This window comes from Toxorhynchites rutilus, chromosome 2 (assembly GCF_029784135.1).
Source record: "Toxorhynchites rutilus septentrionalis strain SRP chromosome 2, ASM2978413v1, whole genome shotgun sequence".
Taxonomy (NCBI): domain Eukaryota; kingdom Metazoa; phylum Arthropoda; class Insecta; order Diptera; family Culicidae; genus Toxorhynchites; species Toxorhynchites rutilus.
In genome coordinates, this window is record NC_073745.1 from 208,553,537 (window position 1) to 208,573,495 (window position 19,959).

General features: G+C 37.5%; 2 protein-coding genes and 1 pseudogene across 2 annotated transcripts; 2 read left to right on the top strand and 1 right to left on the bottom strand.

Annotated features, from left to right (window-relative positions):
• The first annotated feature begins 358 nt into the window (after positions 1-358).
• LOC129768514 (chymotrypsin-1-like) lies at positions 359-1,629 on the top strand. Its single transcript, XM_055770219.1, has 3 exons — positions 359-634; positions 686-1,070; positions 1,130-1,629. Exons 1-3 carry the CDS (start codon positions 396-398, stop codon positions 1,277-1,279), a joined length of 774 nt encoding a protein of 257 aa, XP_055626194.1. The 5' UTR covers positions 359-395; the 3' UTR covers positions 1,280-1,629.
• Positions 1,630-6,626: 4,997 nt separating this feature from the next.
• LOC129766627 (uncharacterized) lies at positions 6,627-8,063 on the top strand (annotated as a pseudogene).
• An 8,812-nt stretch (positions 8,064-16,875) lies between these two features.
• LOC129768629 (transmembrane protein 177) lies at positions 16,876-18,424 on the bottom strand. Its single transcript, XM_055770384.1, has 3 exons — positions 18,179-18,424; positions 17,477-17,933; positions 16,876-17,417 (listed from the first exon to the last, which is right to left on the bottom strand). Exons 1-3 carry the CDS (start codon positions 18,334-18,336, stop codon positions 17,091-17,093), a joined length of 942 nt encoding a protein of 313 aa, XP_055626359.1. The 5' UTR covers positions 18,337-18,424; the 3' UTR covers positions 16,876-17,090.
• Between the last annotated feature and the right edge of the window lie 1,535 nt (positions 18,425-19,959).

Genomic DNA, 19,959 nt, shown 5'->3' on the forward strand with positions numbered 1-19,959 from the left:
CTTATCTTCTCAATTAGCGAAATCCGTAATAAAGGAATTTCTGCCATTGTCAGCCTTCGGGTCTGCGATCGAATGTGAAGCAGTCTAGGATTTGGATATCAAGAACAACGTCGAAACTATTCCCACATGTTTAAGTGGCCATACTCGAGTCTTGGTGCTTGAAAACTGCACTACCAAGGATTAGCCTGTCTCAATTACATTAGCTGGCTTCCGTTCATTTATCTGGTTGAAATACAGATATTTTATTTATTTATTACTGGGTACAGATATCAACCATTCGCGTGAAATATATTAGCACAAATAAAATCAATATAAATAAGACAGCCATCGCATGGATGTGGAGCAAATCCATTTTATTCCTCGAACGAAAAACTACAGCGTTGTGTTGCAAGAACATGTCTGTAAGTGTTGAAGGTATTGCAATTTGCCTAATGTTCACCCTAGTTGTGAATATCACTGCTCAGCTGGTTCAACTAGACGATAATTACGTGAACCGAGTTGTCGGGGGACATGAAGCAGCAAATGGATCCGCCCCACACCAGGTATCGCTCCAGCTGAAGGGTTTCGGGCATATCTGTGGTGGAGCTATCATCTCCAATCGATGGATATTGACGGCGGCGCATTGTGTCGATGGGTAAAATGGTGTAATATTAATTGATACTGTTCTAATGTGTCGGATATTCAGAGAGACACCTGGTGAAATAAATGTTCTAGTCGGAACCAACAGTCTCAAAGAAGGAGGCCAGCTCTACGAATCGGAAAAGTTCATCCAGCACAAACAATACAATGATCCACAGTTCAGTAACGACATCGCTCTGATACGACTGAAGTCGGAGCTGCAGCTGGCAGCAAATGTGAGTATCATCGAGTACTCCGAGCGAGAAATTGGTGCTAATCTTTCGGTGAAATTGACGGGATGGGGAAGGACTTCGATGGGTGGTCCCATCCCGACGCAGCTACAAACAATCGACCTAAAGACGCTCAGTCATGAAGATTGCAAGCAACGAACGGTTAATGCTGACATTGGTCATATTTGTACGCTAACCAGAAGCGGCGAGGGAGCTTGCAATGTAAGTCGATAACGAACATGAATGGTTTAATTTTCTGTTTAATCGCTGGCGATTCGTAGGGTGATTCCGGAGGACCACTAACTTATGATGAGAAACTGGTTGGAGTGGTCAATTTTGGTGTACCATGTGCTCTGGGATATCCTGACGCATATGCTCGCGTATCGTACTATCATGAATGGATTAGAACGAATCTAGCTGAAAACTCGTAGATGCCCATCATAATTGGGTTAACGCAGCTTAGCTAACATAAGTTTTATTAGAAATAAATGTAGTTTTCTGTGTGCAAATGTATCAACACTTGATTACTTGATTGAATGATTACTGACTAATCGGTTACACATTTGTATATTCAAACTGTCACTATAAGTCAAGACCAGGCTCTTATAATTTCACTTCAATTGATACATCGTCACCCGATATTGGTTCTATCACTTTTTTATTTCATGCAAACTCATGCAGGCTGAAAATAGTGCTACTCTCTCTTCACGCTCAATTAAGAGAATATCACTTCACTTTCGTACAGCCTTGTTTTATTTCACCTTCATTTCTTTCATTCTTCACACCGTAACGAAAATATCAAATTGTCAAATAAAAATGAATGGTTCTTATACCGAATGAAAGTGTTTTATTTCGAATGAAAATGAAAGCTTGAACATAAACCGCGCTAACAACGATGGAACGGCAGTCACAATAATTATATTTTTTTAGACGCCATCCAATATCACTTGTCAGCCTTTCTATGCAAAACCAATATAGTGGTTCTCAGATTTTTATGAAAATATGTAGTTTTATTCCCTATCGCAAAATATTAGACTCGTATTTTTTATTTATTTTCACTAGCTAACCCGGCGAACTTCCTCCCGCTCAAATTTGATTTTTGACATAGGACTATGTCTTTGATTTCTATATAGGGGGAACACTCTACGAAAAATGTAACGATTTATTAAGAGTTCTCAAACGCATATTACTCAAAATGATTATTGCGACATATGTTGTGTTATATTTATTTCCAGAATTTTTTTTTGTTTGAATCATGAACAGTGAATATAGTGAAAAAAGTTTACAATTTGACGGTTTGATTGGGTATGTTTTCTTACTATTGCACTATCCACTCGCTTCCTCACGACGCAACGAGCACTCTTTTTACCTAAATTCGGGCGTTGGCTCATAATGTGAGTTGATGCGTAAAATGAATTATTCTCCATTTACCGATAATAGGCATTAATTTTATATTATATTGTATGTTGTCCAATCAATTTGTGCTCAATTCATGTTTTTATCGTGTAGGTCTCACTACTAACAATTTGTGTAATTGTGGTCCAGGATGTCATAATATCGAGTATGGTGTTTGGTTATGTGAAAATGCAATAACTGAATTTAAATGACTGCTGATTTAGAAGATCGAAAGGGTATACCAACGTTAATCAGATTATAATAGCTTGAGTAGTCGCGATCTTACAGGGCTATAAAGTTATGCCAAACAATGTTCCGGAAAAAAGCATTATCTCCTTCGTTATGAGATAATGCTTTTTTTCATCTATAGTATATTTTTGTATTCATAGATTGATTTGACTCAGGCTTATATTTATGTAGGTCTTAACTATTTAGACTTGTGTTTAAAAATGATACATGATGACTCTTTGTCTTCTACTGCATGATTGAATAAACAGAATAAAAGTGTAGTAATGGCTTGAATGGTAATTTTGTGTACATTTTTGAACAGAATGCGATACCGAATTCTACCACGTTATCTAACCCGTTTAAAAAAACTACAATGAAAAACTTAATTCAAATGCAATTACTACACACAATCACAGTCCTATGTCAAGATCTCGTCCGTGCCCCTATGCTCAGACCCATCAACTTTTTCTTATATGAGTACTTCCAAACATCTACGTTTTTTTGAACTTTCGTGAGTCTAATCGCAAAACTCTTCATTGAATGAATACCCTTAGACTCTTTACAATTTCGTTTTACTATAAATTTTCTAGTACTTCTACCAAAATTCGCCATTGTTATATAGAATAATTTTCAGATACAATTTTCGTTCAAGATTCTTCAATCACTTGCAAATAACTTGTTTCTTCGTTGCATGTTTGATACAGAGAATATTACAAAATAAAGACGGCTGAAATCGGACCATTCGAGTTTTGTGCTTACCAACACATTTGGCCTTCCATTTTTTATACATAGATAGAAGATATAGAAATGCATTATTTTGCTTGAAAATCCATTTCCTCTTCCGAACAATGATCAATTTCATTTGCGCAAACATCGAATGGACAGCGCTTATCATGATGTAATTGATGTAATTCGATTGTCCAAATTTTTCGATCTTCTTTCAGTTTTCCGAAAATTTTCCGATTTTTTTGTCCGCTATATTGATTTACGGGGAGAGACGAATACAACTCAATAAAGACGGCTCAAATCGAACCGCTCCTTCCTCGGGTTTTGCGCTTAAGGTACCGTACACTGTTTGTCCGGAAGTCAAATATTTGACACTTTTTGACAGATGAATTGTACAAACACTATTTTGTTTGCCACTCTTCAATTATCAACAGTGGCAAACAATGTCAAACATCGAGCACGGAAAAAATTCGACTCAAATATTTAAGGTAGCCTAACTATGTACCGACAGGTTTGGTGAACAGACCGAAAAATATTTAATATTTTTAATGTTTTTCTAATATTTAAATAATATTAAATATTATTTAAATTTTTTTCCAATAACTGATTATTTGCTTGTCGTGTTTTGCGTCGAATATATTTGATCAGTACACGTTGATCAAATTTTATCTGTCAAAAAGAGTCAAATATTTGGCTTCGGCCAACGGTGTATGAGCACCCTTACCAACACATTTGGCCTTCCATTTTTGTTTATATAGATTAGAGTGTCCATTTCCATTTCAGTGTGGTCCGAAAAATCGATTTTTTCTCAAAAATGTCTTTTGTTTCCAAAATTCAATACTTTATACTGAGCCGATTCAAATGATCTATACACACTAATTATATTGAAGTCAATGAGCTAGTCATCTTTGAAAAAACACTTGCGAAAAAATTAGTCGCATTGACCTGTTCGCATAGGAACATAGAACGAAAACTGAAAACGTGTTAATTTCGAATTATCATTACTCAAAAATGAAAAATAACATCTCTGATTTTTTTATATGTTTTGCAAAAAAAATTAAAAAAATTGAAGCTTTGTAAAAACGTGGTTTATTTGTTCATTTCACCTTTCAGCACACGAAAAAGCATTTTTTCTGCCGAAGATAAAATGTTTTCTGCCAACGCTAGTTTGGGTATACAAAATATTATGTGCATTATTAATATGATAATATAAACTGCTAGGATTACTTTAAACAGAAAAAAAGTCATCCATAAACCATGTACACTTTCAGTAAAAGAGGAGGTTTGGTCAAAGTACACGATTTTTTAAAAATTCTAGAAAATGTCACGTACAATTCGATACAACGTACAGTTTTTAAATAGAAATGTACGTTATATCGAAGTTTCCTTGTTTCCTTGTCAAAGCCGCTCTTCTTTAGCTCCGGACAATTTTGTTGCGAAAACTGAGAAGGAATTGAAATCAAAAACATACCTACAAGTATATTTTCAAGCTCCCCCGCTGGTGGTGTGAAGGCGGTCGCTCTTAACAAACTCATCAGCGAATTCGCATCGATGGCTGTTACAGTAGAGTACAAACTGTGTGGCATGCTTCAGCCTTTTTCCAAGCAGTTAACATTGTTTGTTTTCCGTCATCATAAGGGCTTCTTTGGTGCCTTTGAGAATTCATCAATGCATTAAACTGACATTATGGCGAAGCAGGCGTTAAGGTTGTGCTTCAAAAAAACATTTGGGGAATACCAATGTTTTACTGGAATGTTATATGTTATTAAGGTTCGCGTGCCAGTCACAAAACTGCCTTCAACTAGGATTGAATTTGCGCTAATATTGATCATAATGAAGCATTGCTACTGTTTTCGAAGTTGTTGATATTAACAAAAAGAGTTTATTTCGCTTGTTTAGTCACCGAGAAAGTAAATGCCATTCTGGAATTTTGTATGTCATTAGGTTTCGGCCAGTAGCAAAAATTCCTCCACTAAGGGTGACAGCTGCGCTTCTCTCGAGCATGAGAAAGTAATGGAACTTTTTTTTGAGGCCAGTAATATTAACACATGCGTTTCTTTTGAGAATAGCGCAAAATGATGAGAAGTGTTTATATTCCTAGTAGTTTCAAGCCATCAATGTATGGCTCTGTATACATGCTATGGTGAACGCTTGTTTAGCGCTTGGTGTACGTTGTACGAACGATGCCTAGAGGTTGGATTCCTTTAAGGCAATACTAAATAACATGTAGCATGATATTTGATACTTGCAAGTGTTATCATTGTTGTTGTTTCCATGCGGTGCCAAAGATATATTGATGTAGTTATGAGATGTGGAATAATTGTGCTGGTGTAACATGTATATAATCGACTGTAGCCGAGTATATGTCAATTACGAAAAAGGCTACCGGAATAGCGATCGAGGTAAATTTTCAATGCATTGACATGAAATAAATTGCGACATACGATCAGCTAGTGTATTGTTTTGCGAGGGCAGAAATGAATCATCAATCAATTATCGTCAACTGATTCTACAATGAAAGAAACATTTCAGAGATTATTTTACTAAGCAGTTGTTTCGAAAATTTCACAGCATTATAGAATAATATCCGAAGGTATAAACAAGCGACTTATATAAAATAACAGCGTAGTTCTACGTCAACAATGCGGTCGTACCTTGGACACAACCTCCTATAACTTTTTTTCAATAAGCTGATATATTTACCTTCCATGGGAAATTTATCAAACTCAATTATTTTGTCTTAGTTTTTTCTATCATCATCCGAAAAAGGTCCATTTTTTAATGCAACCGTTCGGACTACTTTGGCATTCGCCGTCAACATGATATGAATTGACTAAACAATTAATTTAAAGCGTTGAGAGCGAGGATGACTAATGAACTATTCTAGTCAATGGTTATTTTGATTGACGTGATTAATGAATAGAAATCTGCCTCTTCATTCAATCTGACTTCAATCCACACTTCTACTCCTCTTGACATGAATCTTGTTACCCGTGTATACAATCTGATTTTTACGTCCATACAAAGTGAAACGAAAACTTGATTTCTGATGCAAAAAAGTAGTTACACCATTAATGGACGGTTTATTGTCTAATATACGAATACGAAGGGGAATTTCTTCATAGTCCACTGACTATCTTCAGTTGAATATGACTTGGCCGAGCCCTAGTTGTAGCAATGCAGCTGATAGGAGGGAGTGGAAAAATTGCTACATGGGGGAGATGGTCTTCATAAAAATTGCAAACGCTCAAATTCTAACAGCCCTACAGAGCCAAGGCTGCAGATGACCCCGATAGAACTGCTACTGTTTCGAAATAATAACATAAAAGAGAATTATAACCACAGTCAATTATCACGAAGAGTAGCAAGTGCAACATGGTTTTGTTGATTGACATTAGTCCTTATTTTCCTTATTTCAATTCTCGCGAAATGTCTATCAGTATAGTTCAGCTTAACGGATGGTCTTCCCAAAGTACGAAAAATCAGTCGATAATGAAGGTTGTACCCCGAATCATATCACAAGATGAACAAGATTTCATGAAAACCGCCCTGAGAGATTCATTGTATCCGCTGCCTTTAGTAGCACAATTAATGAGTGTCGTGCCTTTCCCGATCATTGCTCTTTGTGTCAATGATATGAAGAATGGTAGAAGGAATATATTTTGCAGTACTTTGTGTCAACTGTGCTGGGCAACGGTATTACTGATAGTGGGAGGTGTATCCTACAAATATATACGAATCCGACGGTTAGACGATAAAGAACTTCCTTTCGACACATACGTCCTCTATAATCTGGAAATTTAATTAGGTTTAGTTAACTGTACGATCATTTTTGTTGCGTGTCAACGACGGCGATACACCTATGACGACATAGTGAATCGAATGTTAGGAACACTTATGGTTCTCCAGCAGTTCCCCAATGAATCGCAACTGGTTCTGGTTCATCATCAATTTAAAAAGTTCCTCCTGGCATTGGCCGTTTTCTTCACCATAACAACCATCGCCGAGTCCATCTTCTATCAGGAAATAGTGAAAGTAGCGTCGAGTGTGGGTGTTTATTTATTACCGAATATTATCCAATTACTTTCTATGCTTCAGTACGTATACGTCTTTTTTTTGTGTGTCGCCATTATCGTACGATCAATGATATTCTGGGGCCCTTACAATCCAGCCTACATTATGGATTGTCTGGCTCTGTCAGAACTCTTCAAACACTGAGAGAACAGCATATGTTGCTTCATCGTTTAGTGTTCAAAATGAATCAATGCTTTGTAGTGTTGATAATTTCTACCATCGTTTCGACGCTCATCGCGATGAGCATCACGTGTTTTGAGTTGTATCAACACTTGAATGACGTTAATTTGAACTTCTCTGCATCTATTTACATAATGTATGCTTCATTATGGACGTTATTGCAAATCTGCAGACTCATGATGATTGTGTATCCCAATCATCTGGTGGAAAATGAAGTATATGTAAATTTGTTAAAAAAAAATTCCTTAATAATCGTTCATATTTGCAGCGAAATTTAACAGGTGTTGTTCTCCATGGTCTACCAGAATGTGAAAACGAAGAGTATAAAACAGAGGTATGCACGTTGTTTTTTCTTGGGTCGCATTTCTTTTTAACGCATTGTAACATCATTCCCAGGTGGTGACATTTTCTCGCCAAATTCTTCATCAGAAAGGACCATATTTGGCATGTGGAACCGTGGCTTTGAATCTGAGATTGGTGGCAAATGTATTGATCGTACTTGATTGAATTCTATCAATAATCATTTATTTTCAACAGATTTTTGGGGCGCTAACAACATACTTGGTTATTATATATATTATACAATTCGATCAAACATCAAATTCGAAGTAAAAAACAATCAGAACAAAAATAATATTATAGGTCATCGTTGATTACCAAGTGTGCGAGTTGTAATTGTCGGGGTTTTTAGATGAAGAAAAGATTAAAACTTGAGGAGAACCACAATACATGTTTATTCATACTTTTATTTCCCTTTTGATCTACCGATTCCACGCATTTTTCAGAAAAATTATGGATTCCTTTCCAATAAAACTTTTTTTGACGTGGGACTACGTCTAACCGGAAAATGAAATGAAATGAAAACCTAAACACAGAACATGGAAAAAGTGAAAGATTACGAATGCTTATAACTAGAACATTTTTAATAGATCGGAAAGTTGTTTGCATCAATTGATAAGAAATATTTCTACGCGTCTATCACAATTAATTAAATGTTATCTTTCATGAGAAAAACAATTGAATAACTGTAAAATGTCAAGTGTTATCTAAAGGCCCTAACTACCATGTTTTGATTGGCCCGATTTACGGTTTCCCCAACACAGACTTCAAAATCAATGTGTCTGTGGGAATTCGCTTTGTAAATATATATTCAAGTAGGGTGTATTTTTGTTCTCACCGAGCTGTTCCCTTTGATTTCTATATAGGGGGTCACTCTACGAACGATTTATTAAGAGTTTTCAAACGCATATTACTCAAAATGGTTATTGTGACATATGTTGTGTTATATACCATTAGACAGGAAATTTATCCAGATTTATTTTGCTTGAAACATGAACAGTGAGTATAGTAAAAAAAGTTAACAATTTGACGATTTAATTGGATATGTTTTCTTTCGATTGCATTATCCACTCGCTTCCTCCCCGACGCTACGAGCAATCTTTTTGCCTAAACTCGGGCGTTAGCTCATAATATGAGTTAATGCGTAAAATGAATTATTCTCTATTACCGATAATAGACATTAATTTTATATTATATTGTATGTTGTCCAATCAATTTGTGCTCAATTCATGTTTTTATCGTGTAGGTCTCACTACTAACGATTTGTGTAATTGTGGTCCAGGATGTCATAATATCGAGTATGGTGTTTGGTTATGTGAAAATGTAATAACTGAATTTAAATGGCTGCTGATTTAGAAGATCGAAAGGGTATACCAACGTTAATCAGATTATAATAGCTTGAGTAGTCGCGATCTTACAGGGCTATAAAGTTATTACAAACAATGTTCCGGAAAAAAGCATTATCTCCTTCGTTAGGAGATAATGCTTTTTTTATCTATAATATATTTTTGTAGTCATAGATTGATTTGACTCAGGCTTATATTTATGTAGGTCTTAACTATTTAGACTTGTGTTTAAAAATGATACATCATGACTCTTTGTCTTCTTCTGCGTTATTGAATAAACAAAAGAAAAGGGTGATAATGGCTTTAGTGGTATTTTTGTGTACATTTTTGAATAGATTGCGGTACCGAATTCTACCACATTATGTCATCTAACCCGTTTAAAGGATACAAGTACATACAGGAAACGGTTTTTCCAGGGCATCCATTTGATGTATCGAAAGAGATAAAATATAGATTTTGAGCAAACTCAATTTAAATGCAATTACTACACACAATCACAGTCCTATGTCAAGATCCTGTCCGTGCCCCTAGGCTCAGAACCATCGACTTTTTTTTATAGGTTAAGTACTTATCGTACTGCCCTTGTAGTTCAAGACCACTCCCCTCTCTCTAAGTGGGGGGGGGGGGTCTGCCATACAAATGAAACACAAATTTCAGCATAACTCGAGAATTAATCAAGCAAATGAAACCAAATTTGGCATGTGGAGGTTTTAGGGTGCAATACATGGTTTTACGGTGTTTAGACACTCCACCCCCTCTCTAAGGGGAGCTGCCATACAAATGAAAGACTATTTTCAGCATAACTTGAAAACTAATCAAGCAAATGGAGCCAAATTTGGCATGCGAAGGTAGTAGGGGACACAAAACGTTTCTATTTCGTTTTCCGCTGTCAATATTTAAAAAAACAGAATCATTGCCGAATATTTAAAAAAAAAAACACAACTACGACATCTATTAGGGGTCCAGTTTTCCTCAGGTATCCATTATTGATAATGACTATCGATAATGGAACGTCGTACAGTTTCACGGCGAAATCGTTTGTAAGAAACTTTCAGGCGGAAATAAGTCGCCATTTGGCATACTACGGCTTCGGCCTTCTATCTTCAGAAACTCTCTGCCATTTCGTTTGTGGAGCGGTCAGAGAGTGGAACATATTTTTTTAATAGAGCGCGTAAATACAAAAAGGTACTAGGTGAAATGTGCTCTCAGTAGATAGTAGAATTGACAGAAGTAATAAAGGAAAGAGTTATTAATTCAGTTTACTTTCAGTTTGAAAAAAATCCAGTTATTAGATCAAATAAATATTTATTGTTCCGCTAAATTTAAGTTATCGAAAATAACAGGTAACTACGCTCCTGTCATTCTTAATCAAAATTGCAACATATCATTACCGTTGAACAGAAAGCCTGTTCAACAGGCGGCGTATGTGGGATAATCGATTTCCCAGGCTTGAATTTGTGGGATGCGAGATTCCCCAACATTTTACGTCGAAGCTCGACAGGGATTGTAAACCGCAACGAAACGGACTGACCTGACCCCAAGATCCCGTGCGGTAGCCACTCGAAGATACGGTGGTTAACCGACACCAAACCGAGCATCAATTGTATTCAGACGGCGCACACAGCATTTTACGCAGCCAATCATCATCAGTCCGGTAAAACCCTGCGCGCAGGTAGGTGACCGTTAGGCGGCGGTGACACTGGATGCAGAAAAGTGATCGTACGAATTGTATGCAATAGTGAAGCTAAACAACCACATTGAGTTGTATTGGTGTGGTTACATTGCTTCCCCCTTGCTTCGTTCGTATTCGTCAGCTTCTATCGAACAAAATTGTTTGTTTCTATTCGTACAATCAAATTTTCGTGCGTACTCCTATCCAAAGTAACCTTAGCCTTATACGCATGGCCATGACGTAACCCGTTATCACGTTACACAATTGTTCGTTATATTTATGAAGTGGGGAAACAGAAGAGAGAAGGATAATGTGAACTGTTACAATAGGGGAAGAAAGGATAAAGCCGGGTTCAGACGGTGCGAGTAAGCATACGAGTCGGTCTAGTCAGTTACTGCAGTGCAGCTACTCACACCGTGTGAACACATCATGCCAGTTATTGTCATGTGTGATCCGGCGTGCGAGCTACTTCAAAGTTTTTTGAATTTACTCGCACTTGCATGCTTCACAACGTCAAAAACAGAATTTAGCGTTCGAATCAGTGATGCCAAATGTAATGAAATGTCTCTATTTTTAAGATATTTGAAAATATGTGAAGATATTTATAGACTTCAAAATTATTGGAAAAACAAATAAAACCCTCATAGTTTCTAAACGAAATAATTGTTATTTCGTTTTGCACGCTGGCGGGGCACGCTTTCTTTTTGAGATAGTTTTCTTGAGAATCTCTAATATAGAATCATTATCAGATCACAACTTACAAAAAAAAGTATTGTTCTAAGAAACAGAATACATATTCGATTTAAAAAAGTACATTTTCATTCATTATTAAAATTTTTGAAGCGTATTTATTGCACCTGCAAATCGACTATCATTTTCATTTCACAAAATAAATAAAATTAAAAAAAAATCTTTTAGACTACCATTTATAACATCACATCCTTTCGGAATTATCTGAGCTATGGATGTTTTCGAGATTCTAAAAAATATCGACAACAATCCCAACGATATTCCAAAACAAAGGCACATCAATGTCATTTCTAATTTAACTCTTGCAGGTACAGCATCCCTCATGACTGTATCTTGGCGTTGTATTCGTGGAGCAATTAAATCCAACAGTTTTTTCACTTGTTCAGGTGTTATTATCAACACTGCTCTGTAATCTCGGGGATCCTCATCGTAGAGTTCCTTCAATATTGTATTTGTTGCTCCTTTTCTTTGCATCTAATTCCTGGCCCGAATCCTTTTCTCTTTCTGCTTTTTCGGATAGTACCTTCAGTTCAAAGAAATTCAGCACAAAGTATGTATTTTTAAACACGATCAGCGTTTGTTTTGCTATAAAATTGTGTGATGATACATTCAACTGAAAACCTAAGATGAAAACTGCCAATAAAGAAGTCGATTTTGGACCAATCATTTGACAAATTCGGACCTGATTGCTGTTTCTGACTATTTGATGGACATTTGAAAAGTCGCCTGGCATCCCTGGTAAACCCGTGCCGTAGTATCTAGTTTCTCGCCAGCAGCTCACACTGTGTGAACGGACAAGGCAAGTCAACCAATTGTCAAGCGAGTCCACCGGGTCAGTAGCTGCTCATTGTCAAGTCAGCTACTAGCAACGTATAAATGGGCCTTAACGGAATAGAGGAAAGCCGGGTTCAGACGGTGCGAGTAAGCATACGAGTCGATCTAGTCAGTTACTGCAGTGCAGCTACTCACACCGTGTGAACACATCATTCCAGTTAGTGTCATGTGTGATTCGGCGTGCGAGCTACTTCAAAGTTTTTTGAATTTACTCGCACTCGCATCCCTCAAAACGTCAAAAACAGAATTTAGCGCTCGAATCAGGGATGCCAAATCTTTACATTGTCTTGACATGTCTCTATTTTTAAGATATTTGAAAATGTGCGAAGATATTTATAGATTTGAAAATTATTGGAAAACTAATACGTTTTCTTTTTGAGATAACTTTATTGGGAATCTGAATATAAAATCATTATCGGGCACAATTTTCATTCAGAATTCACTCACAACTTGCAAAAAAAAGTATTGTTCTAAGAAACAGAATACATAATCGATATAAAAAAGTAGATTTTCCTTCATTATTTTAGTTTTCGAGGCGTATTTGTTCCTTCTGCAAATCTACTATCATTTTCATTTTCCTCATCTGACAAATTCGGACCTGATTGCTGTTTCTGACTATTTGATGAACATTTGAAAAATCGTCTGGCATCTCTGGTAAACCCGTGCCGTAGTATCTAGTTTCTTGCCAGCAGCTCACATTGTGTGAACGGACAAGGCGAGTCAACCATTTGTCAAGCGAGTTCACCGGGTCAGTAGCTGCTCATTGTGAAGTCAGCTACTAGCAACGTATAAATGGACCTGAAGAGAAGAGGGGAATAAATGTAGGAAATAAAATTATAAATAGGGCTCTAAATACATTTTGCTTCTTTCATTGAGACAACATTTCAAATTAGTTTTTATTTCTTTTGAGATTTAGATATCTTCGCTCTCCTAAAGTTCTCATTCGACTTGGTGAGGTTTTTGAGAATAATTCTTTGCGCGTTCGCGAAATCCGTGCATTAGCCGGATGATGTTTTTCGCAGGAGAGTTCACCTGTAATGGTGTGACCTCTTCTTGAGATCGTGCGTGATCGTTCGAGGACAACTTGACCCTGAGCTATTCTTGTAGTTAGTCGGGTATTAACTCAACACGACAGGTGGTCTCCCTACTGGGAGTGGCGCTAAAGCCACCTTGTTTTACTACACTCGCGAGTCGGGACTTCGAACGGTTACACTATGTTGAATAGACACTCCTCCCCCATTTCTTATGGTGGGGGGACTGCCATACAAATGAAGCATACATTTCTGCATAATACAAGAACTAATCATGCAAACGGAACCAAATTTGGCATGTGAAGGTTTTAGGGGGCAAGAAATGTTTCTAAGGTGGTTCAACTCTCCTCCCCCTTTTTTAAAGGGGCAATAAAGGTTTCTATGGTGGTTTGACACTCTTCCATTCTCCATAAGAGGGTGTGGGGGCCGCATAACTCAAGAATCCATCAAGAAAACGAAACCAAATTTGGCATGTGAAGGTTTAAGAGGACACGAAATGTTTCTATGGTGATTCGACACTCTTCCTCCTTTTTAAAGAAGTGAGGGGGGGGCGGTTTGGTGTGTATAACTCGAGAACTAATCAAGCAAATCGAACCAAATTTGGCATATGGAGGTGTCAGGGATCATTAAATCTCACTACGGTGGTTTGACACACCTACCCCTTCTGTAAGGGGAAAGGGGCTGCCCAACAAATGAAACACAAACTTCTACATAACTCGAGAAGGAATCAAGCTAATGAAGCTAAATTTTGGGCGGGACGAAGTTTACCGGGTCAGTTAGTTTTATTATAAAAAGAGACTCTTAATTTGTGGTGATTTTAAGTATATTATATAAAAACAACTTTTACTTAGAGTGTTCGTCTTTACCAGCCTTCCCCTACACGATTACTTTTACGTAGGCTCACCAAACGTACCATTTTTAGCGGGACAGTACCGTTTTTTTGACCGAATTTGATTGTCCCGTCTTTTGTCAATTTGTACCGTATTTTGAGTACACAGGAAAATTTGATATTCCTTCATATTCCACTATCATTATTTTCAATAATTTTATTTTTTGTCGGTTAATATGATGCTAATTTGCTTGAGCAGGGTAACATACGATTCATTTCTCCTTCTATCGAGAGGATTCTTAGTATGTTTAAAGGATTACGCTCTTATTTTATTTCACAAGAAAAGTGTTCTGCGTCTACGGGATTTACCTAAAGGAGACTCTCTTCCTTCCTTCCTCTTCCTCTCCCTTGTGTTAGCACAGTTAGACCAAATCTGTCATACCCTCAAAACTATCGATCTCGTGTGTAAACATTGAAATTGTCCAAATCTTCTTGCTAATGAAACACATTTTTCTCTATAACGGATATTTATGATGGTACAGATTTTTGGCAGAAAAACAGGAAGTGGGTTATATCTATGGTATAAGCGCAAGGGTGACGTAGGACTATCGTTGATTTAGTGATCATTTGTTTGAAGTTGAATCTAAATCCATTCTGAATGCATGAATAAATAAATATTTGGGTGACTGCGAAAACGAGAGCGCTACGTTGGAGGCACAAGGTTTTGTGCATCCAATATTGGATACGAAAATATTCTACTGATGGTGAAGAATAATCTTCAGAAGATTTCCTGTTAACTGCACTTGATTGACAAATCACAAAACCAAATGCGTTCGGTCGCACTATTATATGGATAGAAAACATTAAAGTAAACTCTTTCGCTTGAATGTAATTTTCAATTCCAATGGGAACTGGCAGATTATTTTTCAGCAACGATCACTTCTTTCCGGATTCTTCGAAAAGAGTTGCGCGCGTGTACGTGTGTGTGTGTGTAGCTATAGCTTCACAACATGCTCCAATCGGTCGTAATTATTTGCATTCAATATGGAATGTATATGGAAGAAACAAAACAATGTTGAAAGTACTCACGGTCGCATGATGATTTGAGTCAAAATTCTCATGAAATCATTCATTTGGTTGTTTTTTAACAGATGACAATTATATCGTAGCCTTTTTCGATTATTCATGTGATCAAAAGGTCCAGAGAGCAGTCGTATGATAAGTTCTCGAAAGCAGTAACATTTTCGGTGAAATTTTGATTAATTAGCGATTATTATCTTACAACATACACACCAACATTGAGAGTCTTCGAAACATCAACTTCATAACGTTGAAATAATGAAACTTCGTTTGTTTCTATGGACGTGAGGGAGTGAAAATGGCACATGGAAATATCACTTCTATCCGCATTTTTCGACATGATTTCACAGATATTCACTCCACGCTATCACATTAGCCTCATATTCAACGGGAGCTCGACAAAAATGTACGTTTTTAATTGATAAAATACTTCCTGAAAATAGCATTTTTACATGGATGCGGTGAGCAATCAAAGATAAACACAACGACTGACGTCACTATTTGCGAAATAGTTATGGCAGCGCATGCTATGTCGCTCGAAACTCGACCATCTTCATTACCTTTTTTCCAGGACATTGGTGCCACAGAAAGATTAATGTAGTTATAAGATGTGGAATAATGGTGCTGGTTCAACAAGCGTATAATCACCTGCAACCGAATGTATGTCAATTGTGAAAAAGGCCACCAGAATAGCGTTCGAGCTAAATTTTCAATGTATTGACATGAAACAAAGTACGACATGCGATCAGCTTGTGTATTGTCCTGCGAGGGCAAGAATGAATCATCAATCAATTATTGTCAACTGGTTGTACAATGAAACACCATTTCAGGGCAACCAAACCATTGTGCTAAACAGTTATTTCTAAAATTTCGCAGAATATCCGAAGTTATTAACAAGCGACTTGAACAAAATAACAGCGTAGTTCTACGTCAACAATGTGGTCGTGTCTTGGACACAACCTACTATATTTATCCTATAGTTTTGCTTTTGTAAAAATCCTACTTGTTTGTTTTCATGCCTTGGAATTTTTGAATACGCGTCTCGAAAAAAAATCACAGCAACCTTTTTTCACTTTAAAAATTTCAAATTATTTGCAGTCGAATCTTCAAGCAAAGTGAAGACTTTATCAAGATCGTAATTTTCGGAGATTTTTTGGTGGATTTTCTCAAGATCAGTTTTAAGTATGAATCGAAGAGATAACGGCGCATGCCCACGAACGGGTGGTTCCTGTCGACCCGGAAGGAAAACTCGCAACTCATACCTTAATTTCCTTCGCGAGTTTCGTCGCACTCACTGTGGACTGCATCCGGTGGAGGTGATACGCCAAGGGGCCGCAGCTTGGCGTAAAATGACGGACGTGGAACGGTTGCCTTACCTGAAGATGGCTCTGGGTCAACCAAGCCGAAGGAGAAACTACTGTCCTGTAGCTTGCAGCCCAGCCCGAATGCGAAGGAACAGCAGATCCCGATGAGGATAGAGCGAAATGCAATCGTATTCCGTTGAATTCAAGTGAACAAAATTGAAATTAAAAAAAAGGAAATCTTAAGTTGCGGAAAATATATTTTTATATACTATCAATTATATTTTTTACTAATGCATACGGATGATACCCAAATAAGTGTCATCTTCCATTTCTATCGAAAATTTGAAAAAGTCCTCGCTGTTATCGATCAGATAGCGTTACGGAAACGGAATAAATAAGCCGTGGTTGGTTTTCAATTTTTCCATTCTATTCATTTCTAACAAATTTTTATTTTTCAACTAGACTCCTCTTTGGCAATAAACTCCTTATAGCCGGAAACAAAGAACTCTTTGCGCATTGTTAGAGGCGCTGTCTTCTGCCTAATCATGTAATTTATGTTACCCTTTGCGGTGTAATAGTTCTCTCCGGTCAGTTTCCGAAGAGCAACATTTTTCTTAAGTATCTTGTCATAGAATCGTGCACCTGCGTCAATTACATCCGGTCCCAAAACTGCTAATTGTTTATCCACGTCCGAGTCGTAATGAATTTCGCACATGTCTGTTGCGAATGAATATATACCATACCCGAAGGCGCTACAAATTGCGTACAAAACTAGTCTCAGCTGAAACGAAAGACATTGTACGTTCATTTTTTCTTCGTTTGTCTGAATTGTATAATTACCGAAAGAGGTCTCGCATAAAAATTTCCTCTTGCGTTCATCGTCGCAGCTGTGCCGTAAACAAACATCCACGATGCTGCGGGTATAATCGATTGAATGAGTTTCTTGTGTGTGTTTAGGATAAGGATTTCCCGAGCAATTCCGAAAACTTGTTCATCCTCAGACAGCACGAGCGATTCTTCGAGTAATTTTCCACCCTCGGAGGACCAGTTGATTTTCTGATCGCACAATACGACTTCAGATTTCTCGATATCCGCCGCGGAACCGTACTCAAAATTTATTGGGATACCTACGATCCCCCCAAACCGAGACTTCATGTAGCCAGCGTTGAAAACGTCGAAGCCGATTACCACAAATGGGCTGACGAATTTCTTCTCGAAGGTGGACAGATTTAGCAGTTTGACTGCTCGTTCGAAACGATAGCGTAGTTTCTCCGACAGTTCACGTTGTTTGCCATCTCTGAAAAGACCAGATCATTATTATGAACGATTTATATTCAACGAATTCGTCTCGTTGCGTTTTATTCGTTTCTATTTGGACAGCTCAGAAGACATGGTGAAACTTTAGCTTTAGATGAGAACTTCAGTCGCATTTCATGTCTGAAGATTCAATTAGTTCATTCTAAGCTTCTATGATGTTATCAATCTATTGATAATTTACATTCAGCACGATTCGTTCAAAATCTACATTGCAGCACCACTTACCTGAAGGCTTGGATGAATTCTTTGTAGTAACCAATTCCGATTGTGTGCGGCAGGAAGTTTGCAGCGAAGAGGCCCACAGTGAGACATCCCGATCCATAGAGAGCAAGACGCTGTCCTGGTTCTGTCACAAAATAAGATAAACGAGCTTTCCGAAGCATTTTGAACCCGGTGTAATGGTAGGTTGAGGAGAAATCAAAACATTCTGTTTACGAAATATTTTTGACAATTCTCGGGAAGGATCAGCAAACAGCGCTGCCAGATCTATGTGTCAACGATTTTCGTACAGTACAGTAATCGTTCGCTAACTGGTCCTGGTTTAACTGGTCTGCGTTTTAACTGGGCGAACGTTAACTGGTCCTTGGACCAGTTAGAAGGCAGAATTTTGTAAACAATCGACGCCACATTCAAATGGAAAATTTGCTGTGAGGGGCATTCGAATGTAATTTGAATTGTTATGAAAATTTATATTATTTTCGCATGACAAAAACATTGATTAAATTACAGAAAAATTATTTCCTCAAATTATATTTTATATCAGTTGTCACACTCAATGCGAAACTTCCATTGGAATCTTTATGTTTATCCAATTTCATGATCAACGCGAATCAAACAGTTCATTGAAGTTCCCCTCGATTTTATTTGACACATAACATGCCGGACCAGTTAAAACGCAAATGTCGATAACTGGTCCTCCCTTTTCGTCCAGTTAGTGAATGTTTACTGTAGTAGAATCCATCTCTTAAGGTGGCCGTACACAAGACGGGTCTATGGTACTAGGTGAGGCCGTTTCGTCACTAAGTTGGTAAGGGGAGCGGTATATGAAAACAGTACGGAAGAAAGCAGAAGGGGAATTATTTGCTTGTAGCGTGAAAGAGACAGACTGATCACAAGCGAGCTTCGGCACTAGCGTATTGTGTTTTGTTTACAAACAAAACACAGTAGACTTCCAAGATGGCTGAAGAGTGGTTTTAGCAAGTTGGCCCACCTTAGGATATACTTCTAGGCGCCTTGGCCGTACACTGTTTGACCGGAGGTCAAATATTTTACACTTTTTGACAGAAAAAAATTGGTCAAAATTTAGTACAAATTTCATGTTTGACAAAAATATTTTACAACCATAATTACACCTATTTGTTTTCATCAAAAATTTGACAAAAAAAATATTTGGCGAAATACAGCTATTTGGAATAAATGACAAACACGGTTATCACATAGTATACTGTTTGTCGAGTCGGATACTATTTTGTATGCGTGCGCTGTCATTTTTCAAAGTAAACAATATTTGTAGAAGAAAATGGCTAATGTCACTGAAGTCGTCATATGGTGCTATGAAAGTTGTCCTGACCGCTGCACCCATGATAACCAAAGAGATAGATCTGAAGAACAAAACCGGTTCCTTTACCGCAGCTTGCAGCAGCAGATACTGACCGTGATCGTGCGATTCATCATTTGGCCATGCAAGCAGCAGAAAAGTGACTGTTTGTATGAAACAGCGCCATTTAAGCCTTCCAACATGGTGTGGGCAGAATTGGTACCGACAGTGAAATTAAGCGCCGAGAAAGATGGAGAAAAAGGAACAACTGATTGAGAAAAAGACACGCGGTTTTGGTTTAACAGAAATACAATAACGTCTTGTTCGTTCGTGTTACAAAGTTGAAGTGTGAGATATAATCGAACACCACTGCAGAGAATAGCTCATTATGTTTTTGTAATGTTGGCAGCGAAGTAAAACACATCGGGGGACAGGTCAGTTGAAAATACACTGATAACTAAAATAGATC

Bases quoted from the DNA above. Each gene is read 5' to 3' on its own strand.
- LOC129768514 (XM_055770219.1), top strand. From the start codon at position 396: ATGTCTGTAAGTGTTGAAGGTATTGCAATTTGCCTAATGTTCACCCTA. The intron at 635-685 runs GTAAAATGGTGT...TCGGATATTCAG, and splicing joins GCGGCGCATTGTGTCGATGG to AGAGACACCTGGTGAAATAA. The intron at 1,071-1,129 runs GTAAGTCGATAA...GGCGATTCGTAG, and splicing joins GCGGCGAGGGAGCTTGCAAT to GGTGATTCCGGAGGACCACT.
- LOC129768629 (XM_055770384.1), bottom strand. From the start codon at position 18,336: ATGCTTCGGAAAGCTCGTTTATCTTATTTTGTGACAGAACCAGGACAG. The intron at 17,934-18,178 runs GTAAGTGGTGCT...TGGTCTTTTCAG, and splicing joins GAATTCATCCAAGCCTTCAG to AGATGGCAAACAACGTGAAC. The intron at 17,418-17,476 runs GTAATTATACAA...CTTTCGTTTCAG, and splicing joins TTTATGCGAGACCTCTTTCG to CTGAGACTAGTTTTGTACGC.